This window comes from Anser anser, assembly GCF_964211835.1.
Source record: "Anser anser genome assembly, chromosome: 21".
Taxonomy (NCBI): Eukaryota; Metazoa; Chordata; class Aves; order Anseriformes; family Anatidae; genus Anser; species Anser anser.
In genome coordinates, this window is record NC_139742.1 from 3,857,156 (window position 1) to 3,876,946 (window position 19,791).

General features: G+C 41.7%; 1 protein-coding gene across 9 annotated transcripts in view; it reads right to left on the reverse strand.

Annotated features, from left to right (window-relative positions):
• The window catches only part of TNC (tenascin C), a 177,497-nt gene that overhangs the window by 11,963 nt on the left and 145,743 nt on the right, over positions 1-19,791 (reverse strand). For 2 of the 9 annotated variants that reach the window (XM_083807351.1, XM_083807350.1), the window contains 8 exons: positions 19,094-19,513; positions 16,160-16,432; positions 13,855-14,127; positions 12,471-12,743; positions 9,843-10,118; positions 7,545-7,817; positions 5,765-6,037; positions 213-335 (listed from right to left, as the gene is read on the reverse strand). In XM_083807351.1, the coding sequence (XP_083663477.1) occupies positions 213-335; positions 5,765-6,037; positions 7,545-7,817; positions 9,843-10,118; positions 12,471-12,743; positions 13,855-14,127; positions 16,160-16,432; positions 19,094-19,513 (2,184 nt within the window). The remainder of the gene's footprint in view (positions 1-212; positions 336-5,764; positions 6,038-7,544; positions 7,818-9,842; positions 10,119-12,470; positions 12,744-13,854; positions 14,128-16,159; positions 16,433-19,093; positions 19,514-19,791) is intronic. The other 7 variants (XM_083807352.1, XM_083807353.1, XM_083807354.1 and 4 more) reach the window with 7 other exon arrangements.

Sequence of the window (19,791 nt, forward strand, 5' to 3'; positions counted from 1 at the left end):
CAGTTTTGGAATAAATCCTTACTTAGGAGGCAGAGCTTTCTGTGAATGTGGCCTGATCAGGGGTACAACAATTCCAGCATCTAGCTGTGAGCTCCCTCACAAGTCTTGTCCATGGGACAAGATTCCTATGCACTGAGAGATGGATATCAGTGCAACAACACCTTTCTGCCCTTCTCTTTGCCATCTTCCTCCCTGTCCCTCCCCACACTTACCTCCTGTGACAGGGACGTAGGAGATCCTGTAGCTCTCCACGCGGGTGCGTGGGGCTATCCAGCTGACTGTAGCAGAGTTTTCTGTGATGTCAGAGAATGAGATTCCCTTGGGAGATCCAACAACTGTCAGTGGAGAAGAGAGGACAAACACACCACATAGAAAGAAAAGGTAAATAATTTGTTTATCAGTCCTTAGTGCTGCAACAGTGATTTGTTCCTGTATCCCAAGAGCTGATGCTACCAATACTCTGTACAAAACAACAAGAATGCAGGGAGTACCAAACAGTTAATGGCTTTATCACATAACCTTTTTGGTCTAAATTTTCCTTCTTCGGTAACAATACAGCAGTGCATAGCTTCAAAATACCCTAGACATCTATCGACAAATCATGTTCACAAAAGTAACAGAGATTTTTCAGTGTTACAGAAAATTATGGAGCAATACTTACAGGAATATTATGCTATTACCCAGAGTCATTGTACTTATAATTTTTTCTACCCCAGTTTCCACAGAGTCTCAGAGCCCTAGCTGTGACACATGGCAACAGCAACGCTTAGCAATGGGGAGATGCCGCTTCTTCAGCATAAAGCTTCTACCAGAGGCTGTCTAAAAGAGACCTGGACTCAGTTGCCTGAGTGCATCAAGGGTCTATCCTCTCAAGCACTGACTGCCTGTAACTTCTGTTAGCTTAACACGAGAACGTTGGGTTTTCTTCTTGGAATCTCTATTTGAGACCATGATTTTTCCTAGCTACACCCATCACGAGAAAGGCACTTGTAGTTCCACTGCAGCTCTTTGTCATACAACCCAGCCTCATGTTCTATAAACCTGTGCACTACATTTGCCAATATAAATTAGATCAGCAAGCTGGGACAGATTCATTAGGATGACCCTGTTGTTTTGCTTTGCAAACAAAGCCTAACAATTTTTGCCAAAATGGCCCAATTTTAAGATGCGAACCAACATGTATCACAATCTGAAACATTCTACTTTAAGGCTTACTTAAGCTACTGAATAACAAGGATTGAAAGGGCTTCTGGAAGGACATGGTCAAGACCTGCCCCTTCGAAATTTACACTGAGCATCTCACTTCCAGTTTGCTTTTTTGACTGTAACCTGGAATTTGTTAAAAGGAACAAACAGCCACACATAGTAGGGCATTAGCAGAAAGGGGACAGATACCAAACATGAACCACATTAAGAGTGGTGGAAACAGGCTGTGGGCAGGGGAAGGGGGACAAATGGAGTCCACAAGTGACTGCGCTTGAAATAGCTTGGAAAGAACGTGTCTGCGGGAAAGAAGTCAGAGAGTGCTGTTTGTTCTGTGTGTCCCCAAAGATCTAGCAGCAATGCAGTAAATCAAGTGAAAGTCACTGAAAGAAAAACAACAGAGCTCTCAAAGCTCTCAAGAGAAATGTAAATTATTTCTCTGGAGCTCACAAGACATTTTGGGCTTAGAGGGCTTTGCTCATGTGGAAAAGCCAAAGAAATAAAGATAAAGAACTAAAGATAATGAAGAAAGGAAGGTGGGGTTAGTAATGCTGCATGGCACACCAAGTTGCTACTGGTTTAACTACAGACTGAAGGAAACAAACATGAATAAAGAAAACCTGTGAAAAAGAAAGAAGGTAAGATCACACTGATCATGCTCTACAGCGTAGGTGCCATCAGTTACTGATGAAAAGCGCTAGTGATGACTCCAAAGAGCACAGCTCTATTTGGACCAGCATTTGGGATTTTGACACACTTACAAACTTCAGTCTTAGCCCAGAAAATAAAGTACCTAATCCATCCCACCTGAACTCTGCTGTGCACACTTCTGTAGGCACAAGCATCATGCATGTTTTCTGTACCAGGTAAAACTGCCATGTAACATATAACAGTATACAAAGAGCCTTGGCTATGTGAGAGTCCCACATCCCCACTATCGCAACTTATTTCCTGGGAGCAAACATAGTAGACAAAGCATATGGGACCATCAGAGTAAGCATCGGTCCCGGAACAAGTCCCAGAGAGGTAACGGAGTGGTTCCTTTGAGCACAGGGAAATGAAAAAGGAGCAAATGAATCAATCTTCTTGGGCTACCTGAAAGCCAAAATTAAGCAGGAATAAAAAATGGCCTGTGCGCTTCTGTCTTGTCACTCACAAAAGGCTCAGCACAGCTGTTGGACAGATATAAATGATTAGCACCATCCTCCAGCACCATCCCTCATCCCTCTATGAGAGACTGAGAACTTTCTGAGAGGTTGTTGGAACATCCATGATACCTGAGTACTTGTTCTTTATTTTTTCCTAAAAAGTTGTTCTTTCCTCATTAACAGACTATAAGGTACGTCCACTGTCTTTCTTCAAGCAACAGGAAGCATCAGACTACATTTATCATGTAAAAAGAGCATGTGAAATGTTTGGGGATCCTCTCAGATGAAAAATGCCATCAAAGCGTGGCAAAACATCATTAGAAGAAGGGGAAAGTAGCAGCATGAGACCCACAATTCCTACCAAGGATATTAAGTGGCACATGGCCATATTGCAGTCCCCTGCGGACAGCTGAATTGCATTTCAACAGACATTATATAGATGAATTTCCAAGAGACACAGACTTCCTCTGAGAGCAGCAGTGGGCAAACTTTCTGGTGCCAACTCGATTAGGCACTGCTGGTCTGTACAATGCTGCCTCACACTGCACTGATTTTGTGATGAATGTTTTCTATCGCACTAGAATTGATGAAAGTAAAATGACAGACAAATGCAGAGAGTGGGTACCATCATCACCCCAAACAGGATAATCTTTAACAATGTTATCAGCAGCAGTTGGGGAGGGGGGAATTACTGCTGCTCACTTGTACATACGAGTAAATGTCACCTGTTGCAGAGGAAGAACTATTGGTGACGGGTGGGGGAAAACAGGACTTCATCATCAGCTCCCATGCACAGCAGTTTCACACCATGTCCCTGGTGTGATGGGAGCCAGGGATGTCAGCCGGACGCTGAGCCACCGGCTGCAGAACCAACACAAGCTACATGGAGAGCCTGACAAATCCCAGTCCTGCCCTGCTCCCTCCTCATTTCAAAGCCCGTGGCTGTCACTGCATCACCCCCTGGCTGAATTCTTAAAAGAGAAGAGGAAGGAAACCCTAGAGGAGGACAAGGCACCTAATGGTGAACTCTGCGAGGTTTTTCCTCCTTCTCCCTCCTCGCAGCAGCTGGATGGTTTAGCACACGAGGATAAGAGGTCAGACCCTCAGAAAGGATTGCTCAGTGATGCTCAAACCAGACATCTTCAACTGCACTCATTTATACCAACTGCAGATCTGATCCCTGGCGGCTGTGTTTGTGTATAGAAGGCTGTGTGCCCATGTAGGGAAGAAGGGAGAACTGTGAGCGATAAATACAGAGAAGGAGTTTCAATATAGGTTATTTTCCTGACTTCATTTCTATGGTAATGTTTGGTTTAGGTTTGCTGGTCTGTTTGCTAGATGTCTTTGTTCCTACTGTGATTTTAACGTTTCCTCTACTAAAGCTCAAGACTTTCTAATTTATTCCTTGCTTGCTCATATATTGTATGCAGGCTAGAATAAAGCAAGGCTGCATACAAGTCTGTCTGAGCTACCCACTCAGAGGCAGCAAATGTTTCTTTGCCAGCAAATTGGAAATGCTATAAATATACATGTGTTTGTCTAAATAACCAATTCCTAAATAAGAAACTAGTTAGATGCCTTGGTGGCCCTGGCTGCCCAATGTGGTGTAACATGCAGTCTGAGTTATTTAGCTGGATTTTTGTGGCTCCAACTTTACTATCAATTATCCATGGACTATTTATAGCTGAAAAACATCTTTGGGGCTATTGGTGCCACTAGGTGACATGTGCTAAATCTCCCTTAAGAACTGAATAAGAATGTAGTCGCAAGGAAAATGATAGCTGTTAGTGGTTTACCATAAATATCCTGGAAGTCAGTGAAAACGAGAACATGCTGCTAACAAGTGCAATTGAATTTAAACATCCTTCTCCATTAGGAGACAACCCACATGAGACTGGAGAAAGGCAGCTTGTGACGGATGCATGTTCTGCTTCATGTAAAGGCCTGGGTGAGTGTGTATATGCACATGTTGCTTATTCAGAGGATGTGATGGCAGTCAGGGGAGCTGGTCAGAAATGTGCATTTCTAACTGGCACCACAGACATTGAGGTGAGTCGTGAGGCCTTGCTATTTGAGGACAAGTTGTTTCATACTGAGTTACTGTTGGTCCTTTCTGTGGGCTGTCTGAAGTACACTACTACAGCTGGGCACATGCCTCTTTTACACATTTCTGGTGGCTTCCTCACATGCTGAACTTAATTGTCCTCTTCTGGTCCCCCTCCTCCCAGAATTAGGTCAATCTGAAGTTATTATGTTTTCAGATCTACAAGCCCAAATGTTTTCAAAGGGAGGATTTGTGTCAAAGAGCATTGCCTCATTTTTTTTTTAGGATTTAACTATGTTTCAAAATGGAATCATGATATTGATGGAAAAGAATTTGAAAAGTTTCCTTCAAAAGTGCCAAAATGAAATACTTGAAATTAAGAACCCATTTTTTGTTTAAGTTAATCTGAGGAATTCAACCTAAACCTCAAGAACTTTTTACATGACTAGTATCTGCATATTTTCATAGAAAAACAATATAAGAAAAAATATTCCAGTTATAAATAGCAAAAAAGTCTCTTCTTCTCCCTGACACTGAGAAAACGAGGCTGTGTTCTGGTGGAGATTTTTCATAAACAGAAGTTTAGGCTAGCTTCAGGACACTAGACATTTGCAGTTACATTTACAGGGCTTCTTCATCATTGTGAGACTATGAAAGGCAAGAACTCCGACTTTGTGGAATTGGCATACTGCAACTGAAAATCAGGGCCTTGGAATTTTTAAACAAAATAGCATGAATTGGCAGTCATCCCTGCATCTTTTCCTCATGATGATTTTATCTACGCTCATTTACACCAGGATTTTTGACACACAAGAATGACAACATATAGGACCTTCTGCTGGGGGAGTTCAAAGTTTTGATTTTGCAAGAATGTCCAGTTTATTTTGAATTATTGAACACATGTTGCTCCTGTTAAAATCAGTCTAAGTTACTGGTGCTTAGTCCTTTGCTGATAAAGCCATAAATAAACTTCTCAATACCTCTGTTAAATTCATTTTGTCATCTCTCTTTTATAGGGAGGTAAATTATTGAGGAGATACACAATTAGTCTGATGAAATCACTGAAAAAGGCTGATAGTCATTATTTCTCAGCTCTTAAAGCCAGCACTTTGAATGCTAGACTCTGCTGTCTAATTCCAGATCATGGAAGTAATTAAGTAAACCATATTAAATAGACACTGATGAAGCTAAGGAATCTGAGATGACTCACTATAAATAACTACATCACATGAAAAAAGAAACGCAGATAAATGACATGCAGGAGACAGTTCAAAGACCTCGGTAACTGCTCAAATTGGCTAGGAAAAGGAGAAATGTTAAAACAAACAGGCACAAACACATTATACTTTTCCTACTGCAAAGACAATACCTGTGGTTGCTACTGAATTTATGGGTTGGGAACGCCGTCCACTGCTAACTCCATAGAGCTCAATTTCATACTCAGTACCCTCTTTCAGCCCTGTTATATCGTGGGTGCGCTCATGGCCTGGTACTATTAGTTCCAGTGGATCAGATTTCCTTTTGGTATCCCTGATCCTTAGAACAAAACTGTCGAAAACCCCATCATCTGCAGTCCAGGACAGACGGAAGCCGTCTGGAGTAGCATCTGAAACCAGAAGATTGTCGACCTCGGGTTCTGCTTCTAAAAAAGGAGAAGATAGCAGTAGGGGAAAAAAAAGTGATTGTTTTAATCAGTTCATTAGTGACCTGCCTGAGGTCTGGATATAGTATACTGCAAGAATCCAACCACAGTTCAAAGAAAGGGAAACAATCTGCTGGCTAGTGAAGAAAAAAAAAAAAAAAAAAAAAAAGAACATTAGCATTTTACAAATACTGAAGACGTATGTGAGTGTGTTTGGGCGCATTCAAACATTTCAGTCTTCAACAGCAAATCCACTACATGGAAATACACCATTTGCCTCTGCCATGCAAAATTACACATGCTAATAGTAAGTTCGAAGTGCATTTGTCCCTTGCTTTTCATTGCATTACCCATCATATGTGAAAACTTCATGTATGATAAAATCAGGCTTTTGTTATAGATCTACAGGCATGCCTGTAATACTGTCAGGTCTCTGTCTGTTAGGAGAACATCACAGAAGCTGCTTGAAAGAGTTTTTCCTTCATGCAAAACCCTTATTCCATGCATTTCTGGCCTCTGTGATACCTCTGATCAGATGAATCCTTCACTTTGATAATAAAAAAAGGCTGAAGCAGCAATGGGGAATCATGAAAATTCATATTCCTTAGCATACTTAAATCCCAAGTGCAAGACCTACTGTCTTTAGCAAACGAACCCACTCAAGAGGATCCCACGAGCTGTAAGACGTTAAATAACTACAGCACATCTTCAGCTCAGTATGGTCAAGCATCACCACCTACAGAAATGCTGCCGGAGTGGTTACTGTCTTACAGCATCTCTAATGCAATTCTATCTTCCACAAGAAGACATTCCTATTTATTTTTTTGTGAAGCTCCAATCAGGTAATCCCCAGCTTTTCTGCTGCGTAATCAGTAACATGCAGATGAGACTTGATGGTTATAGGGCTAGAGAATCAGTCTGCAACGACTTTTCAAGAAAATTCAAATGCTGCTGGAAAACAGCAGCTGTGATGAGGCTGAGAACATGAGCTAAGGTTTTCTGGAGAGCGAAATGCCATCTTTACAGTTGGCAGTGATCACACTCGATGGTCTGTGTGTGGAACCCACAGACAGAGTGAAAGAAATGAGGCCATAGGCAGGAAAACCAGTATGACGTTCCTCCTGAAGATCCTGACGGTTGGCAAGTTTGGGAATGCTGATGTGCCCAGCAGCTGTTAACAAGACGAGCTCCCACATGCAGCTAGTTGTCTTGAAAGACTCCAGTTAAAAGTACCTGCATGAACATAGCAGAAATTTTCACCCCTCAACCCACGTCATGCGTCTCTACAGGATCCCTCACAAAGACAAAAAGGAAACGTCAAGTTAAAAGGAATGGAATTTCATTGGTGACCCTATCAATCACAAGGAGTTATGTGTAGCCACGATGCAAAAAAAGGATGCAAAAGCCAAGGTTTGTTTTGCAAATGGACTGCATAAAACATCTTCCATGTGAGAAGAAAAGCAAGAAAGATAGGGTGGAAAAGAACAATTTGTTCACATTAAAATACCTGTAATGGCCACAGTGCTTAGGGGCTTTGTTTGGTGCCCCTTGGCAAAACCATAAAGCATAACCTCATAGCCAATGCCAGTAATAAGGCCTTTAAGCTTCAGTTGCCGCTGGGCTCCCGTAAGGAGGAACTCCTGTGGGTCCAGCAGCTTGCCAGAATCCACCACGACTACAAGAAAGTTGTCAAAGGCATTCTCCGATGCCATCCACGACACTGTGAACCCGTAAGGGTTAATATCAGAGACAGTTAGGTTTTCCAGTGGGGGCATGGCCTCTAAAAGAAGGGAAGGTGCAAAAAACACACACACAAAAAAAAAAAGAAGCAAAAAAACATTGCAAATTAGAACGTGTCACAGATTCCAACAGACATAAATCACATTTTTTTTTCCCCCAAATATGGATTTAATTGAAGTGTATAGCCCAGACCACAGGACTAGGATTTTCAATGGAGCCTCCAAAAGTTAGATGCTCAATTCTTCGTTTTCCTCAAGGGTGTCTTAACACCTCATCTCACAAGCTCCTTTGAAATTCCTTCAAAGCTCAATGTGCAAGCACATTTCTTTTGTTACACATGCACTAGAAAGCAGTTATAACAAAAGCTGTTTGAGAAATTCTACACATAAAGCTTTCATTTCCTTTCACTTGTCTCCACCACGGGTGCTTTAGGGACAACTTTCAACCTTGACATTCACAGTTCCTATATTTTGCATTCTTTCCTCTCTAATTCACACGAATATCTCCAGCTTTTCTTTTTTTTAAACGGTGGAGGGGTCAGCGGTGCCAGAAGGATTGCCAGAAGCAGGGCATGAATCAGCCAGGGTCATAGCCCTTGCAAGTACTAAATACTTGCAAGATGGCTTTTTGTGGGGGATAGGAGAGAAGCAAGAGTTTGCACTGGCAGAGGGCAGGGGCTCAATGACTGCAGAACAGAGCAATAGCCTGACCAAAGAGCTTCACAGGCAGCTGCTAGTGTGCCATGTTGACAACTTAAAGAAATTCCAGTGAGGGGACTTTTTTTTTTTCACATCAGCATGACACTTGTCAATGTTTAGAGCACGTAGACCAACTTCTCAAAACTTTCCCACCATGTCTCTGAAAAAAAGGCCAAATTTTCACAAGATTGTTTCTCAGAGTTTTTTGCTCGCTCAAAATCTGACAAGTCAAATAGGAAGATCAACTGGCTCTGTTAAGCCCTGGCCTTCATCCAGGGTCCCGGGTATTGCTAAAATTTCTCTAAACTATTTGACAAACCTTGTTTTGTTGGCCCAGGAGCTAACTCATCAGATCTTCCAACACTCAAATTCCACTCACTTAAGAAAGTACCAGTTCCCAAAGATCCACATTTCAGTTTGGTAAACAAATAATGAGTCCCAAATGCTGAAATTATTTTCCTGGGATAGGTATTGAGTGACACCAACGTGCTAAACCCAGAAGGTTTATGAGAACTGTTGGCACATCCTACTGCTCTGTAGAGTGCCACGTGTTTACCTAGCTGTGGGAAACTTCCTCTGAAAATACCAATGTCTACGGTTTGTTTTCAAGAAGGAAGCATTTGTGCTCTGGTGGAGCAAAAGAGCAGGAATTTTGAAAGCAAACGCTTGCTTCTAACTACATGTCATCAGGTGGCAGATCAATGTTGGTGCAAAATGCAACCATTTTCCCTCAGGGAAATGATCATGGTCATTGCCTTTCACAGAAAGTGCTGGCCCAGATGCTGAGGGATGCTGCTACTGTGACTAGTTCTCCCACTGAGCATTAATGAAGTGAGGGGGAAAAAGAAAAGGCCTCAATTTCTGCTTAATCCTATTTAGGCTTCCATATGTCTATGTGACAATCTCTAGCAGTGCATACTGGCCACATAGTACATAGAATGTGAACTCCGTGGTATTTATTTGATGATTTAGGCATGTGATGTTCAATTAATCCCAGTTAAAATCTGGCCAAATTATTCAGACGTAACAGATATGTAGCGGGAACACCACAAAACAGAAGGTATTTTAATATCCAGTCCTCTCCCTCAGATGGACAAATTTCTCCCTTAAACTTCAGGATTTGAAGAAGATTATTACACATAGGAGAAAGACTCCAGAGGGCTCTTGACTCACTTTAAACTATTACTCCTCCTGGACAATTTTTTAAGGCCAACATGCCCGCTGTGACCCATTCCTGTACGAAGCTTGCAAATGAAAGCATTGTTGCTGGGCAAGATATTCAGTGCTGCAGAGTCTGTTCTTTTATCCATGCTGGAATATATATTTTTATAAACTGATAAATATACCCCAAACCTTTAAGCAGGTACCTGTCATGACAAAAGCAGTGAGGGGCTCTGTGTGAACACCTGCATCGGTAGTGCCCTTAATGTTAATGTCATAGCCAGTGTAATCTAGCAGGCCTGAGATGTGAGCGCTGCGAGCACCTCCTGACACCGTAAGCTCCTGGGGCTCGTGTGCTGCATAGGAATCTCTAATGTGTATAACAAACTTGGCAAAAGGCCCATCTCTTGTGGTCCACGAGAGGTTGAAGCTGTCGGGGGTAACATTTGTGAGTGTGAGCGTGCCCAGCTGTGGCTCAGCCTCTGAGGGAGAAAGGAACACAGGTGAAGAGAGAGCATTACTTAATAGGGTGAGGGAATTAGCCACAGGGGGGTTATCGATTCTTAAAGCCAAAGCGGAAGCTTTTAGCCTTCTTTTGCAGTGGTTAAAGAGGAGCACCATAACAGCTATTTTGTAAGGTTTTGGAAAGAAGCCAATGAAATTAGTGCTGACTTTTTTTTTTTTTTTCCATTCAGTTTTCTTAAATACGCTCAATTTTCCTATTGAAATGTGGGCCTGATTTGTACCAACAGCATACAGCCCCATGGTAAAACCATGGGAACTGCAGTAACTCAGCACTAGAAATATAAGGGAAATACCCGGACCCACAGCAATTCCAGAATAGATGAAACAGGATTCAGGCAGGAGTTAGGTGAGTCCAAACCAGACATCCTTGAAATCCCATTTCAGCTTCTTCTTAGTGTTCCTGTTGCCTGGCAATGTAGGTACAGAACCCTGAAGCTTATCAGGGTTTTAGTCCTGGTAGTGATCATTTCAGCACTAATCTCAGGCCAAAACCTCCCTGGATTCCACAGCTAAGGTGTTCCTCATCCCCTGATTAGGCATAATCAGGGAATATCTAATGGACTGGACAAAACAAACAAGCAAACAAAAAACACAAAACCAAGGAAACACTGCTGTAGCTCTCCCTCTTTCTGACCATTCAATGGTAAGGGCTTTTCTTGAGAAAGCAAAGACTTTCCTTTTCTGCCAAAGGAAATTTAAAATCACATCTCTCCCCTGCTAGGGGAGAAACTTGGCCTTCAGGCTATAGAAGGGGGAGAGCTCCCCACCATTCCTGTTTTAAGCTGTTCCATTTAGCATAAAATCATCAAGGATTCATGAGAGCACAGAAAGACCACAAACGTGACCCTGCAGTCAGGTGGTCAAAGAATCCTGTGTGGATTCAGCCCTCTCAGGGCTGAATTTCTATTTTTTTTCTCTTGCCAATTGAGTATAAACCAAGAACACCTTGGGAAATGCAGCCCGTGAGATACAGGAGAATAACTGTGTAAGTGATAAATGTCGAGAGAAAAGCAAGGATGTGTCACACTGACCAAGAGAACAGTGTAAGAACAGATTCCTTTTTTAAACTAAAACATGAACTGCTGCAAGATGTTCCAACTTTTACCCGCCGTCCCCAGTGGCAAGACTTTTAGATAACACTCCATCTCCTTCTCTGGAAAAATCTTGGAAGAGGTGATTCCAAGTGGCCCCGATTAAGGACACATGCTGCTGTCATGCTGCCAGCCAGTGGCCATCAACGCCCTCATGGCCAACAGTGATGAATTCACCATGTAAGCACAATACTTCTGAAGACAGGGGAGGAGATGAGAAAATATCCACAATGCAAACAGGCTTGGGAGGAGAACCCAGTGAAACCAAGCATGGAGCCATCAGCCCTGCATGCAGCTCAGAGCTGACAAACCAATCCTTTCCAGTCCGATTCTGAAATGACCACATTCCTTCACATGCCATTTGCATCCAGTCAGGCAGGCTCACATCACGACAACCAAACTCCAAAGAATACTACATGCAAAACAAGTGGAAATTTTCTTTTCTGGTGAGTCTTAGAGAGCTCCTGCCATCCTGGAATCACCATCACCAAAGGAAAAGCTCTGACATCCAGTGAAACCAGACAGGTTTTAAAGACTCAAAGATAGCAAGGCAAGTGACAGAGTGGTGGGCTGATCATCAAGAAAGGGTGTGCTTCTTGTTTGAGCCCAGCTGTGCTGGGAACATGTAAAAATGCCCAGCAGAGGAGGAACACCAGAACCAGCACAAGGTGACCAGACCACTCCATGCAATCTTGGCTGGTCATTTAGCATGCTGTATAAAACTCACGTAAGAGATGCAAATGTCTTGGAAGACATTTGGTTTTAAGAAGAAAGAACCAAAACAACATGCAGGTGCCTCTCTGGTCTGACAAAGATATGAAGGCCTCCCACCCACAACAAAGCAAGTGAGGATGGGACAAATGGAAACATTATTCAGATCAAGTGCAAAGATATTCTGTGAAAAACATCAGCCATCTGGAGCATGTCATTTATATATACACAGTACTTGCAGATAAGTGTATATATAATGAAACCAATCATGGTTTACTACTGGCTCCCTTAATGCTGGGGGCACTTTTTCAGCCTTTTCCATTGTCTCAGATATCTCTTTGCCCAAGTGCTCACAAGCTCATTTTACTTTGGCCTCCCCTCACGGTGATCTTCCTATAATTTACCAAAGGAACGATGATGAGTTGGAGCCACGTTTTAGAGCAGTTCGGTGGACAGAAAAAGAAAGAAGAGAAAAGAGCAAACCTAGAAGGTGAAACAATGAAATACCTGTGGTTGCCAGTGCTGTCAAGGTCTGACCACCTTGCCCATCAATTACACCATGGAGTTGTATAGTGTAATTAGTGGCAGCTTTGAGGCTGGTGACTACATAGTGCCGTGAGGCCCCTGGCACTGTTTGCACCAGGGAGTCCAAAGGGAAGTCAGAGTTTCTGACTTCTAGAATAAAATGGTCAAAGGCATTGTCCTGCGCCTCCCACGTGAGCAACATGGTGTCTGAGGTAGCATTTGATACAGTGAGTTTGCTAAGGAGAGGTTCCTCTACTATGGGAAGAAAAACAAATGGAAATGCGTTGCAATTATTAAAACCCAAAGCAGCAAAATAAAATAAAATAAAAGTTTGAATTCACCCACAGGTCACAAAGACCAACTAGCCTTATATTTCTTGATGTTTTCCACACCACAGTCCCTGTGGTCACCCTGCCCACACTACCTATGACTCAGTGAGGATATTTACAATCTGCTGATGCTAGAAAATACAGTTCTATGTTATCTTGATCACTGATGTTTGATATTAAGCTCAACATCACCGACTACATTAATCTATTGCTATGACAAATTGCTGTGACTTTTCCTAAGATCATGTCAGCAGAAAAAAAAATTTAGTAATATTAAATTACCAAAACATGAGCTATTATCTGCCTGCTATGAGAATACGCCTTCTGCTTCTGTAACCTAGTCCTCTCCTTCCACATTCACACTGTAATTGGCTACAGCACATTCGACGCTTCCCTTTCTTTGAGAGTATTTTCTGGAGAAACTGTCAACTATAAAACCTCAGGATGTACAATGTGCCAACAGCTAAATGCCTATCTATTTAATTTACCAACATCAAGTAAATGCTCTCTTTCAATCTCTCATCCAACATAATCTGAATTAATAAATGTATCAGCCTTGTAGGAGTCTGCTGACACAGACTGAAATGTGCCTGAAACCCATTTAGAGAATCAGGATAAAAACTGTAACTAGAAATTGGTTTATCTGAGAGAAGGAGTGTGTCTTCTATTCTGCCTGACAAACGCATACTGCAAAAATAACATAATGAATTATCTCCCACTTGCTTCCTGGGAAATTTGTTTTGATTCTCATTAACATCAGAAGTTGTCCCTACCCTAATGTTTGAACAAGAGCAAACATATTATGTGAATGAAATCACACCATACTGTGATTGATTGCCTTTGCTGGATGGGATAATGGAATAACATCCACAGTTCAAAATGTCTGCGGCAGGTCTTCCTTAGAAGGTGTCAAACAGTGAGGTAGAGAATTTGGCAGTGGGTAGATTGGTAGGGTAGCTGGGGGCAAGGAAATGGGCACAACCTGCAACAAAGAGTTAGAAGAAAGCAGAATTAGCATTGAGGTAGGTTTTATGTACCTGTTGTAGCTGCAGAGCTTATTGCCTGTGTGCGGAAACCGTTAGAGATCCCATAGAGGTAGACTATAAAATCAGTGCTGGGGGAAAGCCCCGAGATATGAGCTGTTCTTGAATTGCCTGAGACGTTGAACTCCATGGGCTCCAGCAACCTGTTAGAATCAATAATTTCAATAGTAAAGACGTCGAAGTCCCCATTGGTGGTTGTCCAAGAAAGGTTGAAGCTTTCAGGAGTAATGTCGGAAACGGTTAGCTCACCAACTTCTGGGTGCACCCCTGAGGAGGAAAACAACACTGGTCAGAAGGGGACAGCCCCGTGCCTTCTCCTGCTAGAAATGCTGTGCTTCGCTCTGCACATGCTGACAGCACTCCATGCTGCCCTTGGAGAAAAGGGTTTAAATAGAAGCTTGCTACAGGCAAACAGGTTTTAGGGGAAGAAATCAAATGAAAGAATCTCAAAATGCTAAAAAAGAAAAAAAAAAAAAAAGAAAAAAGGAAGGTTTAAAGCTATGGCTATTTCCCTTTGCAGCCATGTGTCTTTGAGGTCTGAGCATGAAAGCAGTTGCAAAAGAACATTTCCAAAAGCCCCAGGGCATTTGGACAAGTCAGCTTCCAGTTTTAGGAGAAGCTAAAACTAGAGCCATTACTGTATCCAGAGGAAAAGATTGTGTTTTGTTTTAGTTCTTCTACTTTCCCTTTCAGCTTATGCCTATGAAAGCTGGCATGTAATTTGGGAGCTGGAGCCAAAATGCAAAGCAGTGATAGCTGCCTTGGGGTTTCTTCCTCTCCATAGGCATCCCTGACATGCTACAGGAAGGCTCATAAAATTCTGACAATTGCAAGTCCCCAGAAAGGAAAATTTTGAAAAGCCGGATGCTGAGTATGACCCAGAAAGGGAAGGGAAAACCTCAGCAGGGCATCTTCTGGTGTTTTCATTAAGTTAATAAAAGGAGAGAACATTGCATATTTAGGCAGGACACCCATGATGTCTGTTTTCTTGTTTGTGCTTCTACAGCTTCCCTTGTCTAGCCACATTTGTCTATTTTCAATGGGCAATCTGCTACCAGCTCATACTCAAGGCTCTCAAAGCAAAGGACTTCCAGACTGCAGCAGGACACAGCCCAAGGCAAGTGCCTTGTGCCACACACATTTCTACTTAAGCCAAGCTGCTTAAAGCACTATTGAAACAAGCAAGCTTTACTGTGTATAATGTTTTTGTTTTGTTTAGTTCTTACACGTACTTTTATCTCCTTCTGTGCTGAGTAATATGTGCTTGGGAAAAGTAAATACGAGCAGCAAACTTTAGGCTGTCCCACAATTTTGGGAGGTTGGGAGGTTGCAAAGGTCTGTAAGGAAGCCCAAAGGCAGCAGATATTGTCTACAAGAAATAGTTCCATCACTGGTGTCCCCCTCTATTGCCAATTAATTCATACCCTGTTTGTTATAATGATCGTAACAGTTGGACGAGTCAGTGAGCCATACAGGGCAGACATATGTTTATATTTGCTTCTCACAGTAGAAACTTGTGATGAGCAATCCTTTATCCAAAATGCAGTGTTTCACAGGATCAGCCAGAAAATTATTTCTGTAGCTCTTGAATAGTTTCATGCAAGCTTTTGATAATGCAGGGCTTACCCTCCTTCTTTCAGGTCAGTTTTATCCAGAGTACTTTGGTTGAATTTGGTCTTGCATTGTAATTTTTTCAGAACGGTCCGATTGTTTAACAACCTTATGTGGCTCAATATATGATACCATGCTTGGAAGAAACTCACTTGTGTTCTTTTCTATATGAGAACATATAGAAGGTGTCTGTCGTTGGGTCGGACACACACACTATACACTTGAGATTGGATCTATTAGGAAGCTGGCGCAGCATTTCGGAAATAGCTTCTGAAGGGTAAAACACAAACATGCTCTTGGGCTTTGATTATCTGGGCTACAAAGTGCGGATTTTATAATTTTTACAAGGCAACCTGGGCTTTCCTGAGCATGTACAACAGCCAGTTGGGTTTTGCAGTTAGTGTCAACCAGCAGAGAAGCAAATAAAGGGAACAAAACAAGCCATTCTGAGGGGGGTAAAAAGAGCATTCCTGAAAGCGAATGGCTCCATGGGGGCGCTGAGACTCATATTGGAAAGTCTGATCATGAGACATTTCCATGCCAGAGATGTTCAGCCAAGCCTTAATGAGTTCAGCGTGCCCCATGCAAAGCAGACCGAGTGAGCAAGCTTTGTCGAGCAGTTGCAATTGCTCTGGCTCATGTCCCTGTCTGCAAAGGAAGGGAGCCATGAGACTGGACGAAAAGATACCTGTCGCAGTTTCAACAGAAAGGGGTTTGGTTCTGTAGCCGTTAATCACACCGTAAAGTGTGATGTTATAAGGTGTGTTGGCCTTGAGGCCTGTAACATTCATAAAGCGCAGTCTGCCTGGGACCGTGATATTCCGGGTTTCTTCTGGGTTGTCAGCCTCCTGCACCTGAATGACAAAGTTCTCATAGGCCCCGTCAGCTGCTGTCCAGGTGAGCTGGAAACCATCCCAGCCAGTCTCTGATACTGATAATTTTCCAAGCTCAGGTTCTTCCTCTGAATAAGGACAGAGAGTCAGTCAGTTACTCAGATTACAGACTGGTGGTGGTGAGGTATTACTTAATGACTTTCAGAGTTAATGAACTTCATTTGTAAGCAAGTGACACAGAGATGCACCCCCACACACATTGACATTCTCAGCTGCCCCGGATAACTCATAAAGTCTCTTCAGACACTTGGCAAGACAGAACAGAAAGAAAAGAACCATAATAATAAATAATATTCACATTAATGCTAAAAGACTGCTTACAGAAAGTGGTTTAAAGACTGTCTTACAGCTGCGAGTTTTTTGCCAATATTAATTACAACTCCCTATGAGACAAGTAAGTATTACTATAACCACTTTACTGCAGCTATTAACAACTTAGTGTTTGTCATTATATAACTGTGAATACTGCAGTAACGCCTGTTGTAAGGCTAGGAGGATGCTGAGCATCTACTACTTGGGATTCTGATGTTTATGCTTTTAATTGAAGGATGATATTTATTCTTCCAAACTATTTCTAATCAAAAACAATAAAGAAGGGAACATTTCCTCTATGTCTACATGTCTTCAGTTTAATATAGTTATCTTCATTACATTACATTATTCTGCCCCGAAAACATTTCTGGAGGCCGAGTAGCTTGGATTTTCAGAGTTACTGATATTAATCTAAAATTGAAATCTGCATTCACAGAAATCAACATTCTCATATGCTGCCACAAGGGTGGCCTAGGAAGCTGGGAACCATCAGATGCATGAACCATCATCTGAAAGTTTAGGTTGTTTTCTCAGCAGGAATAGAAAGTCCTCCAGTACTGAGAAGCTACAACTGATTCCTTAAAGTTAGCAGTCACATGGGAAAATGATACAGTAATACCTTATTTTTTCTACATGGAAAATCCTGCTACATGATCTATCATTGGCCTGTGGGCTGGGATAAGTTTCTAGCACTTTTCTCACTTCCTTGCATTGTTAGCACATCAGCATTACAATAAGAACAGAGTCTAGCTAAATAATCCCAATCTGCATGCCTGAGCATTTATAAGAGAGATGACGCATACAGGGAAATGGATCTGATTTTTTCAGTTCTAAACTTCAACTTCAGACATTATGTAAATTTTGAGTCAGTAAGGCCCTGAAATAAATGAGAATTAGGCTTAGCAACATTATTCATATAAATTTTCTTTCTGTAAAAAACAGAAAATCTTTTGTGTGACTGCTGCATAGCCTTATATGGGTAGGTGAGGCTGCATTTTCGGAGGTTGAGCACTCATGGATAACAGTCAATTACCATCAGTGAGATTCATTAATGTATAGCAAATACTACTACCCAGGAACATCAAGCTTTTCCTATCCTGTTAGAAAGGAAAAGATTGTTTATGAAATAACACCATATTCAACAAAAAATGCATGAATCCTAGAGCTGTTTAGTTTCACCAGTAACAGCAATGAAATACTCAGAGGCAAAATATAAATCATGTCAAGATAGCACTATTTAGCTGAAAAAGAAAGCAGAACAGAAAAGGAACGGTTGAATCAGAAATAACGATCTTTTGGTGGCAACAGAAATAAATAAAACAAACACACTGCTTAAAATGAAAATGAAACTAAACCAAAAGTTAAAGCAAGGCAAAATATTTCATGTAAAAGCATGATTATAATAAGTAATGCAGTAACCATCACAGCTCAGAAGCAACTCAAATTTCTCTGAAGAGTACTCAGTCTCATTCACCTCCAGGATGCAGAGTCCCTTTTTCTCCTGTTTATTTCTCATGCATGCCTGAAACAGAAGCGCACTCGACCCCATCATGCTCTCTAGGGACCGAGAGATTCTCATATAAAATCATGCACCAGGTTGGACAGCTGGAGATCTCTGAAAGCCTCATCCACAAAGCATTCAACATATGTGACAAAACAATGATAACATCATGGCAAATAATATCAAGGGATGATGTTTCTTAACTTTAAAAAAAAAAGAGAGAACAAACCATTGAGAGATAAGACTGCTCTAACCATGTACTAGGTGCACAATGATCTTTGTGTTTCTATGTGAATATCTTATCGCACATCACAAATTTAATTCTTGGCTGATGGTCTGCTATAGTCATTAGTCTCTGGCTATGCTCTTCAGGAATTAAGTTTGACATTGTTACTTGCATCATTATTGAACTGAGCTCTGTGGCTACAAGCCTGTTTCCTCATGAAATACATTTAAGAGGGATAAGAGGTAGAAGTTTTCAGAAAGGTATACTCCCAATGTGTTACAATCTTTTTTTTCCTCTAACATCACCACTTCCATGCCAATGCTGCAAACTGCAACCTCCTTGTGATTTTTCTTGTGTGCTTTGGACCACAATCCCTGTAATATCTTGCTATTTTCACGTCCTTTGTAAATAGCAGATGCATCAATGCTTCTCTTTGCATGCAATTTGAAAAGAGAGAATTGATGCTACAACACTTTAAAAGCTGTATGGGGCATTGTCCATGCTACATAACTCAAGGTTCTCATTCCATAGCAATAAGAGTTTTATCCCGTGCAAAAAGAAGTAAAAAAAAATAAGAAAGGAATCACTCACAAAGCCTAGCATTTCTGCAGTGGAACAGCAGTACGAAAATGAAGTTCTGTATTTCAAAGCAGAAAAGGAACACGTGGCTAATGAATCCATAGAAAATACCTGTAACAGCTAGAGCTTCCAGGGACCAAGAGAGCTGACCTTGAGTGCTTCCTCGGAGGTTAATCTGGTATTGTGTGCCAGCTGTGAGATTGGTAATTTCTGTTTCTCGTTGGTTTCCCAGCAAAAAGATTTCCTGCATTCTGTTTGAACTGGACAGGTCTTTCAGAGTGATAAGGAACTGATCAAATACCTCATCCTGTGCTGCCCAAGACAGGGTGAAACTACTGGAAGTCCTGTGCGTTATATTTAGGTCACGAAGAGCATCAGTGACTTCTGAGATGGGAAGGTCAGTGGGCACCACAGGCAGAGCATGAGAACCAGGACTCAGGTTTGTTAAATAACTTAGCTCTGTAGGTGCAGGACTGGTAGGATTAAATGATGTTTCACTGTTTGATTCTCCAGGTGTTGTGACTAGATGTGCTAAACAAAGGTAAATTACAAGTTAAAATTTTCTGAAAATAACCCCCCAAATATACCAAATGACAGCTAACACCTGCTACAAAACAGTTTCTGTGTTTTCATTAAAGAGCTCTAAAAACCGAGGAAAAAAGGTAGGTACTTCTATTTTGGAGACTGAATCCAAGCCGCAAGCAAAGGTAGCATCACCAAGCACAACGTGGTTCTCGCACAGAACCACACTAACCAGCAGATCCAGAGCAAAAACCCTTAACCACAGAGATCAGCTGACATGCTTTCAG